Below are 11,837 nucleotides of genomic sequence, written 5' to 3' on the forward strand. Positions count from 1 at the left end.
AAAGTTGGCATGCAGGTACAGCAGGCGGTGAAGAAGGCAAATGGTATGTTGGTCTTCATAGCTAGGGGATTTGAGTATAGGAGTAGGGAGGTCTTACTGCAGTTGTACAGGGCCTTAGTGAGGCCTCACCTGGAATATTGTGTACAGTTTTGGTCTCCTAATCTGAGGAACGACGTTCTTGCTATTGAGGGAGTGCAGCGAAGGTTCACTAGATTCACCAGACTGATTCCAGGGATGGCTGGACTGTCATATGAGGAGAGAATGGATCAACTGGGCCTTTATTCACTGGAGTTTAGAAGGATGAGAGGGGATCTCATAGAAACTATTGTGTTCTTAACACAGATGAGGCTGCACACAGGGAGGTTAAAGTAACAGTGACCTCATTCTTTAATAAGACACTCCAGAGTGAGGAACAGGCCTTAGGGGCTGGCTTATATACAGTGCTCCCAAGGGATGCTGGGATCCCTTGGGACTTCAAAGGAAGAGCTCCCTGGTGGCGAAACATGGGAGTGCATGCTTTACCGATACACAACATCACTCCCCCGCAAAGTCAAAGTGAAAACTATTTACAAGGTGAGGCGGTCGGGAGCCTTTCGATCCCTGGTGGACCACCTCGGCACAAATGTCTGTTCTGGTGTGTTGGCTGTGCCCTCGCTGGGCTGGCGTGTTGTTGGCCCTGCAGGGCTGCTGGGTGAGCCTGGCCTTGCTGGGCTGTTGGGCGTGATGGGTTCGATTTCCTGGTCCGGCGTAGTGTCGTTGATCCTTTGGGTGTGTGTTGTGGGCTCGAAAAAGGTGGTGTCTGCTGTGGGTTGTTCAGGGCAGTCTGTAAACCGCAGCCTCGTTTGGTCCAGGTGCTTTCTGCAAATTTGTCCATTGTCTAGTTTGACTACAAATACCCTATTCCATTCTTTAGCTATCACCGTGCCCACGATCCACTTGGGACCATGTCCATAGTTTAGCACATACACAGGGTCATTCAGATCAATTTCCCGTGACACAGAGGCATGACCATCGTTTACATTTTGTTGCTGTCGCCTGCTCTCAATCTGATCATGCATGTTGGAGTGAACCAGCGAGAGTCTGGTTTTAAGTGTCCTTTTCATGAGTAGCTCAGCCGGGGGCACCCCTGTGAGCGAGTGGGGTCTTGTGCAGTAGCTGAGCAGTACACGGGACAGGCGGGTTTGGAGTGAGCCTCCTGTGACTCGTTTAAGGCTCTGTTTGATAGTTTGTACTGCCCGCTCTGCCTGCCCATTGGAGGCTGGTTTAAACGGGGCCGAGGTGACATGTTTGATCCCATTGCGGGTCATGAATTCTTTAAATTCGGCACTGGTGAAACATGGCCCGTTGTCACTGACCAGTATGTCAGGCAGGCTGTGGGTGGCAAACATGGCCCTCAGGCTTCCAATGGTGGCGGTGGCGGTGCTTCCCGACATTATTTCACATTCAATCTATTTTGAAAAAACATCCACCAGCACCAGGAATATTTTACCAAGAAACGGGCCCGCATAGTCGACATGGATCCTTGACCATGGTCTGGAGGGCCATGACCACAAACTTAGTGGTGCCTCTCTGGGCGCGTTGCTCAACTGAGCACACACGCTGCATTGCCATACACAGGACTCTAAGTCAGAGTCGATATCAGGCCACCACACGTGGGATCTGGCTATCGCTTTCATCATTACTATACCCGGATGTGTGCTGTGGAGATCCGAGATGAATGTCTCCCTGTGCTTTTTTGGTAGCACTACGCGGTTAGCCCACAACAGGCAGTCTGCCTGAATGGACAGCTCGTCCTTTCGCCACTGGAACGGCTTGATTCGCTCTTGCATTTCAACGGGGATGCTGGCCCAGCTCCCATGCAGTACACAGTTTTTTACTAGGGACAGCAGAGGATCTTGGCTGGTCCAATTCCTAATCTGGCGGGCCGTGACAGGTGATTTACCATTTTCAAACGCTTCCATGACCATCAATAAGTCTGCGGGCTGCGGCACCATCAACAAGTTTGCAGGCTGCGCCATTTCCACCCCCGTGCTGGGCAATGGTAGCCGACTGAGAGCATCCGCACAGCTCTCGGTGCCTGGCCTGTGGCAGATGGTATAGTTATACGCTGATAGCGCAAGTGTCCACCTTTGTGTGCGGGCTGAGGCGTTAGTACGTATCCCCTTGTTTTCAGCGAACAGGGATGTGAGGGGCTTGTGATCGGTTTCCAGCGCAAATTTGAGGCCAAACAGGTACTGATGCATTTTCTTTACCCCGAACACACACGCTAATGCCTCTTTCTCAATCATGTTGTAGGTCCTCTCGGCCTTAGACAAGCTCCTGGAAGCGTAGGCGACAGGTTGCAACTTCCCCGCAACGTTAGCTTGTTGTAATACACACCCGACTCCGTATGACGACGCGTCACATGCTAGCACAAGTCTTTTACACGGGTTATACAATACAAGCAGCTTGTTGGAGCATAAAATGTTTCTGGCTTTCTCAAAAGCAATTACTTGTTTTTTTTCCCCATACCCAGTTCTCATCTTTGCACAATAACACATGTAGGGGCTCTAAGAGGGTGCTTAACTCCGGTAGGAAGTTACCAAAATAGTTGAGGAGTCCCAGGAACGACCGCAGCTCCGTGACATTCTGTGTCCTGGGCGCGTTCCTGATAGCCTCTGACTTGGCGTCTGTGGTCCGAATGCCGTCCGTCGCGATCTTTCTCCCCAAAAACTCCACTTCTGTTGCCAAGAAGACGCATTTCGACCTCTTCAGCCGCAGCCATACGCGATCCAGTTGGTGTTCGGCAGTGTCCCGACCCGTGACCTATATGTCATCCTGAAATACCACTGTGTGTGGTACCGACTTGAGTAGGCTCTCCATGTTTTTCTGGAAGATCGCTGCAGCCGATCGATTTCCAAACGGGCATCTGTTGTAGCTGAACAGTCCCTTGTGCGTGTTGATGCAGGTGAGGCCCTTCGAAGACTCCTCCTGCTCCTGCATCATATAGGCTGAAGTCAGGTCGAGCTTGGTGAATGTCTTGCCTCCTGCCAGCGTCGCAAATAGGTCGTCTGCCTTAGGTAGCGGGTATTGGTCCTGTAGCGAGAAACGATTAATAGTTACTTTATAATCGCTGCAAATCCTGACCGTGCCATCACTTTTGAGTACTGGAACAATCGGGCTGGCCCACTCGCTGAATTCCACTGGGGAGATGATGCCCTCTCGTTGCAGCCTATCCAGCTCGATTTCCACTCTCTCCCTCATCATGTGAGGTTCCGCTTGTGCCTTGTGGTGAATGGGTCGTGCCTCTGGGACCAAGTGGATCCGCACCTTCATCCCGGAAAAGTTTCCAATACCTGGCTCAAAAAGGGAAGGAAATTTGTTAAGGATCTGGGTACATGAGACCTCATCAACATGTGATAGCGCTTGGATGTCATCCCAGTTCCAGCGGATTTTGCCCAGCCAGCTCCTTCCAAGCCATGTGGGGCCATCGCCCGGGACAATCCAGAGTGGCAGTTTGTGCACCGTGCCCTCGTAGGTGACCTTGAACATGGCGCTGCCCATGACAGTGATGAGCTCTTTGGTGTACGTTCTCAGTTTCATGTGGATGGAGCTCAGGGCTGGTCTGAATGCCTTGTTGCACCACAGTCTCTCAAACATCTTTTTACTCATGATGGATTGGCTAGCGCCAGTGTCCAGTTCCATAGCTACGGGTAAGCCATTCAATTTTACGTTTAGCATTATAGGTGGACATTTCGTCAAAAATGTGTGCACCCCGTGTACTTCAGCATCTGCTTCCTCTCTCTGAGGCTCGAAATTGCTTTGATCCACCATGGACAAATCTTCCTCTGCCACGTGGTGGTTAGCAGGTTTTGCAGAGTTTGCAGCTCGGTTGCAAGCTCGTTGGAGGTGCCCCATTGTTCCACAGCTCTTGAAAACATACCCTTTAAAAGCGGCATGAATAGGCTGAATGGAAGCCTCCACAATGCCAACAAGGTGTGAATTGCCTTGCATTCATCCTTTGTTGGGGACTCTGAGTCATCTGGGTCACCTGAGGCCTGCTGGCAGTTGCAGACTCGTGGTTTCTGCCCTGTACATTTCTGCTCGCAAACACAGTTTCAGTTAATTTATGAACATTGCTAGCACTTGTGTGCTGAGAGATTTGTTTGGTGTTATCACTGGTGGACATAAACGCCTGTGCTATCGCAATGGCCTTACTGAGGGTCTGTGTCTCTACAGTCAAAAGTTTTCGTAGGATGGTCTCGTGACCAATGCTCAGTACAAAAAATTCTCTGAACATTTGCTCCAGGCAGCCATCAAACTCACATTGTCCTGCAAGTCGCCTTAGCTCGGTGACGTAGCTCGCCACTTCCTGACCTTCAGATCGCTGGCACGTGAAGAACCGACACCTCGCCATCAGCACGCTCTACCTCGGGTTAAGATGCTCCCGAACCAGTGTACACAGCTCCTCATACAACTTATCTGTGGGTTTCACCGGAGCCAGAAGATTCTTCATGAGGCTGTAGGTCAGTGCCCCGCAGACTGAGGAGGACCGCTCTCCTTTTTGCAGCGCTTCCTTCTCCGTCCAGCTCATTGGCTACAAAGTACTGGTCTAGCCGTTCGACCTAGGCTTTCCAGTCCTCACCCTCCAAGAACTTCTCCAGGATGCCTACAGTTTGCTGCAGCTTTGCGTTGGATTCGTATTCTCGTCGCCAGTTATTGTGTTCCTAACACAGATGAGGCGGCACACAGGGAGTTTAAAGTAACAGTGACCTCAGTCTTTAATAAGACACTCCAGAGTGAGGAACAGGCCTTCGGGGCCGCCTTATATATAGTGCTCCCAAGGGATGCTGGACAGGTTAGATGCGGGAAGAATGTTCCCGATGTTGGGGAAGTCCAGAACCAGGGGACATAATCTTAGGATAAGGGGTAGGCCATTTAGGACTGAGATGAGGAGAAACTTCTTCACTCAGAGAGTTATGAACCTGTGGAATTCCCTGCCGCAGAGAATTGTTGATGCCAGTTCGTTAGATATATTCAAGAGGAAGTTAGATATGGCCCTTACGGCTAAAGGGATCAAGGGGTATGGAGAGAAAGCAGGAAAGGTGTACTGAGGGAATGATCAGCCATGATCTTATTGAATGGCGGTGCAGGTTCGAAGGGCCAAATGGCCTACTCCTGCACCTATTTTCTATGTTTCTATGTTTCTATGGGTGAGCGGGACTTGGTGCGAGTTAGGAAACAGGCAATAATGGCCATAATAATGACAACGCGCATTTCCAGAAAACATATACTGGAAAATTAGGTTAATATTTATTACAGTTATAATTGTCACTGTTTTCTTGATGTCAAATTAAACGGTATTAAGACTAAAATATCTCTTTACCCAATATTTAGGGTTCTTGCCATGGTTGTGAAAGTGATACAAGCTTGGAGGAGGAAGAGAAATAAACAGATTGCAATTTCCTGACAGTGCTGATTAATCAGCCCATTCGATTTTTGGGAAACATTCAATGATTCTCAGCAGTCGCTCCAACAACAACAAATATACGGTGAGCTGGGAGGATGGTCCTGACCCAGTGGGAGCATTGGTCCTCAACCTTGTTTACAGCCGATAAACTCGCCCTCTGTGACTCAGTGATCTTTCCTGGTGTGAGAGTGTTTACATTACAACCAGCGACTCGGGCTGACCAGGGTGGTGTTCCAGAAGCCCGCACACAGGCGATAATGGCCACAATAATTATGGCAAGAAGCATTTCACGAAAACGTTTACTGGAAAATTACAATCAGGATAGGGTTCTAATAATTGAGCAATTCCGTCTGTATTCATACTATATTAAACAGGCTTCACAAAGTTCCTACATTACAACAGTGACTACACTTCAAATGTACTTAATTGGCTGTAAAGCGTTTTGAGACGCCCGGTGGCCATGAAAAGCGCTCTAGAAATACAAGTCTTTCTTTTCTTCCGTTGCGACTGAACTTCTCAGGTGTTGTCTGTCATTTACAAATTGTTGTAATATTTCAAACCCCCTGAACTTGATGAACATTTTCTCTTCCAGTAATTAAGGCTCTTTTCACGAGAGATCATAAATTAAGCTGTTATATTGACTTGAAAACATGTCGTGCCAAACAATGTTCCCTGCATGTGTGAAATCTCCGATTTGAAAAGACGGTCCCGGTCTGTGCGGGACCGCCAGACAGCTGCACCGCTTAAAGGGAACATTGCTGCCACACATCTCACCCACACTCACAGGACTGGAATCCGGTGCATAATTGCAGCACTTTTTTGAGAGATGGGGAAAGCAGAGAGAAAGTTGCAGGAGGAAATATGAATTTAGGAGAAACAAAACAAAAATGGCTCGTGAGAACTCCTTTCAAGTGTAAAAGCTCTTTCCTGGGACCTGTATGGGTAATTGTGGCTGTATTCGATGTTTAGAGAATATATCTTCTTTCTTTCTCTCTCCCCGACCCCCAAAGAAACCTGTAGTTATATTTTGAACAGTACAGATACATATTCTATGATGTGATTGAACACAGGATGAACTCAACATGTGTTTAACTTGCAACATCACCTTATGACAGTAATTACACACACCAAGCAATGGGGTCTCTAGGTATTGATTCTTCCTTCTACTTTACCCACTGAGGATTGATATGGAGTCAGAGCTGTGCATGAACTTATTCCAGTCACTAATGTCTGCCATCAAATCAGTAATTGAATACGTCACATCAATGGCTTCTGTTGAAAAGTAGTGTGAGTGAGAGTTGCAGGGTTGAAACAAGTTGTATTTAATGTGCAGGCACTGAACCAGTATGGTCCAGCACTAGATATCTCATCAAATCATCTACTCAGAAAACAAATTTCAAAGAGACTGTTTCCTGGAGCAACCAGAGTGTCATGAGTGATGATGTAGCACTGTGTGTGCTGCAGTTGGTGTGGTGTTTTCTGAAATTTCTGTTTAAAGTATGTAAGACAATGGTTTGGAGATTAGGTAACAAAGATTGATATTTTGCTAACTGTTTGTATGTTACTGGAACTTCTGACATTTGATTATGCTTTATAAAAGAAAAATGTTTGGACTTTACCTTTGAGATCTTTTTTCAATTAAAAACATAAAAAAATGTCAAAATACAGGTAATTTAGATTTTTTTAAGATCTCAATGATTTATCATTCCTTACTCAAAATCAAAGAAATCACAGGTAAAGCAGACAGGTGAGCATTTCACAGACCGAGGTTACATAGGAACAGGAGAAAGCCATTCAGCCCCTCGAGCCTGTTCTGCCATTCAATTAGATCATGGCTAATCTGTATCTTAACTCCTTAACTAAGGTTACATTGCAACCTAACATGTTGGCAGATTGTGACTTTTTTTGTGTGCATTTAGATTATATTATGTCTGTAATGCACTTATGAATGACTCCACGAGGCAATGTGTTGTACTCAAACTGCAGTGACCTTGGTCCTTTATTCGTAATTCCAGAGTGAGGCACAAGCATGGTGGGCAGCCTTTTATACTGGGCCTTGCACACCTTTGCAGGTGACCCTCAGGTCTCCCACCATACTGCCCTCTGGTGGACAGCCTCTGCCACAAGGACAGGAAACCCAAGTCTCCACCAGTTGCACCCTCTAGTGGTGCCAGCATAGTATATACACAGTGTAAACCTTATTGACAGTACATCAGGTAACAAGTCTCCATCTTATGCAACTAAACATGACTACACAGAGAGTATATCTATAGTCTGCATATATAACAGATTACAACTGAGACAACGGTAAATGAGACCAGCCTCTCTCAGAATTGGCCCTTATGGTTGCTGGAACCAAAAAAAGGATTTGCAGAAATTGTACTCGATACCAAATAGCCAAGTTATACCTTCTGCATAACCTGATTCATGCTCCAGTCACTCTGCTACGACATGTGCTATATCTGTAAAAGGGCAGTGTCCATTAAACAAAAGGAGAGTCCCTCAGTCAGGAGAAGTGGTGTGTGAAGCTTCAGTGCTGTGCAGATATTTTGGACGAATAGAGAATGTTGAGGTGCAGCTCCAGTAGTCCTTTATAAATCTGTAGGCAGCTAATGTCGCTACTCTCATCGCAGCCTATTTTCATACTGGCAGGTGTTGGGCCCCCTTCTGAGTGCTTTGTGGTGATATTTGCATAAATTACCTATATTTGAGGGGAAAGAGCTGGAAAGTGGGTTTCGGCTGCATTATCATCATCATAGGCGGTCCCTATAATGGGGACGACTTGCTTCCACAAGAGTTCACAGATATTTCAGTGAAGGACCCGATGTTCCAGTCCTGAACTCCAATTGAGGGGGTGGAAGATGCCTGTGCGTGGATTTTTTTAATGTGTGGTGACCGTTGCACATCAGCCACCACACGGGCTTTACAGAGCTAGGTCTTTATCCAGTGGCAAGGGTTAACCAGGACGACTGGAGACCTGCTGTGCTGCACGGACCTGGTGCGCACACATATCGCAGTGTGGGCTGGCCCGTGCTGCCCCTGGGCCCTCGGCTCTTCTGGGCCCCGTAACCTCATTCGTCGCACCTCCACCACGATTTCTCGCTGCTCCTCCACCACAAAAACACTTTTAGGCTGGATAGCTCTTTGTTGGCCAGCACAGACACAATGGGCCAAAATGGCCTCCTTTAGTGCTGTAACTTTCTATGATTCTATGATTGAACCTATGATCACATATTCTAATCCAAGGCATGCAAGCAGTAAGTGAAGATGCCCAATCACCAATAGAAGTTGCCGTGGAGCAGTTATGTTATCTGAGGTACAAGATGGCTGCCAGGGTGGCAGCTCCATAGGGAGCTTCTCTGCCAAAACAACTTTACCCTCGTCATCTTCCGCCATCCGACAACTTTTCACCCTCAATCTCCCCCCTCCCAATGTCTAAACTTCCCCTAGCCTTAATAGTCCCTAATATGGGGTCCATTTTCTTAATAGTTTACCTTAAACACTAATCCTACAAATCCCACAAATTCGGGCCTACCTCAGGCATGAACCTTCCCTCCAAACGCCCACGCCTCTCATTGGCGACAGCGACAACCAGACTACCAGCGACCGAGCCTCCTGCAACGGCGACCTGGACCTGGACCTCTTCGACGTTAACTCAGGTGCCCCACCCGATCCTCGACAACGCCCAGCGAGTCAGGTGACCCTCCAACCACAATCGGGCCCCCTCCAACCACGATCGGACCCTCCGAACAGCGATCGGGCCCCTCCAACGGCGATCGGACCCCTCCAAAGGCGTTCGGGTCTCCACCTCTCCAACGGCGATCGGGCCATTTCTAACGACAACCGGACCCCCTCCAGCAGCAATCGGGCCTCCTCCAACGACAGCGGCTGGGCCTATCCTCCTCGGCGGCGATTGGGCCTCCTCCTCTTCAGCGATGATGGCTGACCTCCCCTCCTCCTTCAACGGTGGCTGGACCTCACCTCCTCATCGGTGATCGGGCCTCCTTCCCTTCAGCGACGACTGGGCCTCTCCTTCCCCACTGGTGGCCTGATCTCTCTCCCCCCCCCACCCCCCCCAGCACATGGTGAGTACCATGGCTGTGACCACACTGACCTTCCACACTGAACTCCAGCGGATCGCTGATTCTCTCAATGCCTGCCCCCAACCAAGCTGCAGGCCACCTACCATCAAGGGTGCTACTCGGCGCCGAACTTGCGGCCAACATCTCGCTGTAGGCAGCTAGGCCCATACAGCAGTGCCTGGTCTCCAGTCGTCTTGGACCCCCTTGCCACTGGACCAAGACCTTGCTCAGCTAAGCTCGTGTGGTAGTCGGTGTGCAATGACCACCCCACGCTAAAAGAACTCACGCACAGGCATCTTCCACTCATCGATCTGAATTGATCAGAAAAAAAGGTCAGTGAACACAAAAAAGCAGCAAGGCAGATTCACATAGCATTTAGTGAACCTGACTCAGAATGCGACCACGGACAGGAATCCTGCAATATTCAGATCTCCCTAATCCAAGTGCCCAAAAGGGAGGCTGGGGAGAAAGGCATCGAGGGTGAAGGAACTTACAGGTTAAAAAAATCTAGATGGAGGCCATGAAACAACCAAATGAGAAGAAAACCACAAAGCTGAAGGTTGAATTTAAAGAAAAACCACAGAATAGCAACAACGTCCGTAGTATCATATGGCACTATTACTGTGGTAAGTGTCAGCTGTTGCTCAGTGGGTAGCACATTTTCCCCTGAATCAGAAGGTTGTGGGTTCAAGTCCCACTCCAGAGATTTGATCACAAAAATCTAGACTGACACTCCAGTGCAGTGCTGAAGGAATGCTGCACTGTCAGAGGTGCTGTTTTTTGGATGAAACGTTAAACCGAGGTCCCATCTGCTCTCTCAGGTGGATGTAAAAGATCCCATGGCACTATTTCAAAGAAGAAGGGAGTTATCTCTGGTGTCCTGGAGCCAATATTTATCCCTCAATCAACATCACTAAAAACAGATTGTCTGGTCATTATCGCATTGCTGTTTGTGGGAGCTTGCTGTGCGCATATTGGCTGATGCATTTCCTACATTACAAAAGTACCTCATTGGTTGTAAAGTGCTTTGGGATGTCCTAAGGTTGTGAAAGGAACTATATAAATGTTAGTCTTTCTTTTGCATGTTTCTTGACTCCTGGTCAAATAGTCTTTTTTCTCTTCTCCAATATTTTTAGAACTAATGAATGAAAGCGTTCAAAGAAAATGAAAAAATTTAATTATTTTAATGTCTGGATGACTTTTCTCTCAGGGATGCTGGCAGCAGATTAACCTTCAATTCTTGGAGACCCCAGGGCAATCAGGGAGTGTTGGCAACCCGATCAAAACCTATCTCCGTAACCTCCTCCAGCTCCACAGCCCCCCCCGAGATTTCTGCACTCCTCTAATTCTGCTCTCTGGAGCATCCCTGATTATACTCATTCAACCATTGGTGGCCGTGCCTTCTGTTGCCTAGGCCCCAAGCTCTGGAACTCCCTGCCTAAACATCTCGACCTCTCTTTCCTCCTTCAAGACGCTCCTAAAACCTACCTTTTTGTCCAAGCTTTTGGTCACCTACGCTAATTTCTCCTTATGCAGCTAGTTGTCAAATTTTTAAATCTTATAATACTCCTGTGAACACATTAGGACGTTTCACTACGTTAAAGGTGCTATATAAATAGAGAACAACAAGGCTACGGGAGCGGATGGAATCCCTGCTGAGGCACTGAAGTATGGCGGAGAGGCACTGTTGGCGCGAATACATGACCTCATCTCTCTTATCTGGAGGGAGGAGAGCATGCTGGGAGATCTCAGAGATGGAGTGATCGTGACCATCTTTAAAAAAGGGGACAAGTCCGACTGCGGTAACTACAGAGGAATCTCCCTGCTATCAGCCACTGGGAAAGTCATCACTAGCGTCCTCCTCAACCGTCTTCCCCCTGTGGCCGAAGAGCTTCTCCCGGAATCACAGTGCGGATTTCGTCCCCCATGGGGCACAATGGACATGATTTTTGCAGCATGACAGCTGCAGGAAAAATGCAGGGAACAGCGCTAGCCCTTATACATGGCCTTCTTCGACCTTACAAAGGCCTTTGACACTGTCAACTGCGAGGGTCGATGGAGTGTCCTCCTCCGTTTCGGATGCCCCCAAATGTTCGTCAACATCCTCCGCCTGCTCCACGACAACATGCAATCCGTGATCCTTACCAGCGGATCCATCACAGACCCAATCCACGTCCGGACCGGGGTCAAACAGGGCTGCGTCGTCGCCCCAACCCTCTTCTCAATCTTTCTCGCTGCCATGCTCCACCTCAGTCAATAAGCTCCCCGCTGGAGTGGAACTAAACTACAGAACCAGTGGGAAGCTG

The 11,837-nt window shown here is 48.3% G+C and overlaps 1 protein-coding gene across 7 annotated transcripts in view; it reads left to right on the top strand.

The window, feature by feature from the left end:
• Window positions 1-7,112, top strand: part of LOC139235004 (cytosolic purine 5'-nucleotidase-like) — a 164,195-nt gene extending 157,083 nt beyond the window's left edge. For all 7 annotated transcript variants that reach the window (XM_070866067.1, XM_070866070.1, XM_070866068.1 and 4 more), the window contains one exon: window positions 5,377-7,112. In XM_070866067.1, the coding sequence (XP_070722168.1) occupies window positions 5,377-5,430 (54 nt within the window). In that variant the 3' untranslated portion in view covers window positions 5,431-7,112. The remainder of the gene's footprint in view (window positions 1-5,376) is intronic.
• Window positions 7,113-11,837: the final 4,725 nt, after the last annotated feature.

The sequence above is a fragment of the Pristiophorus japonicus genome, chromosome 22 (assembly GCF_044704955.1).
Source record: "Pristiophorus japonicus isolate sPriJap1 chromosome 22, sPriJap1.hap1, whole genome shotgun sequence".
NCBI lineage: Eukaryota > Metazoa > Chordata > Chondrichthyes > Pristiophoridae > Pristiophorus > Pristiophorus japonicus.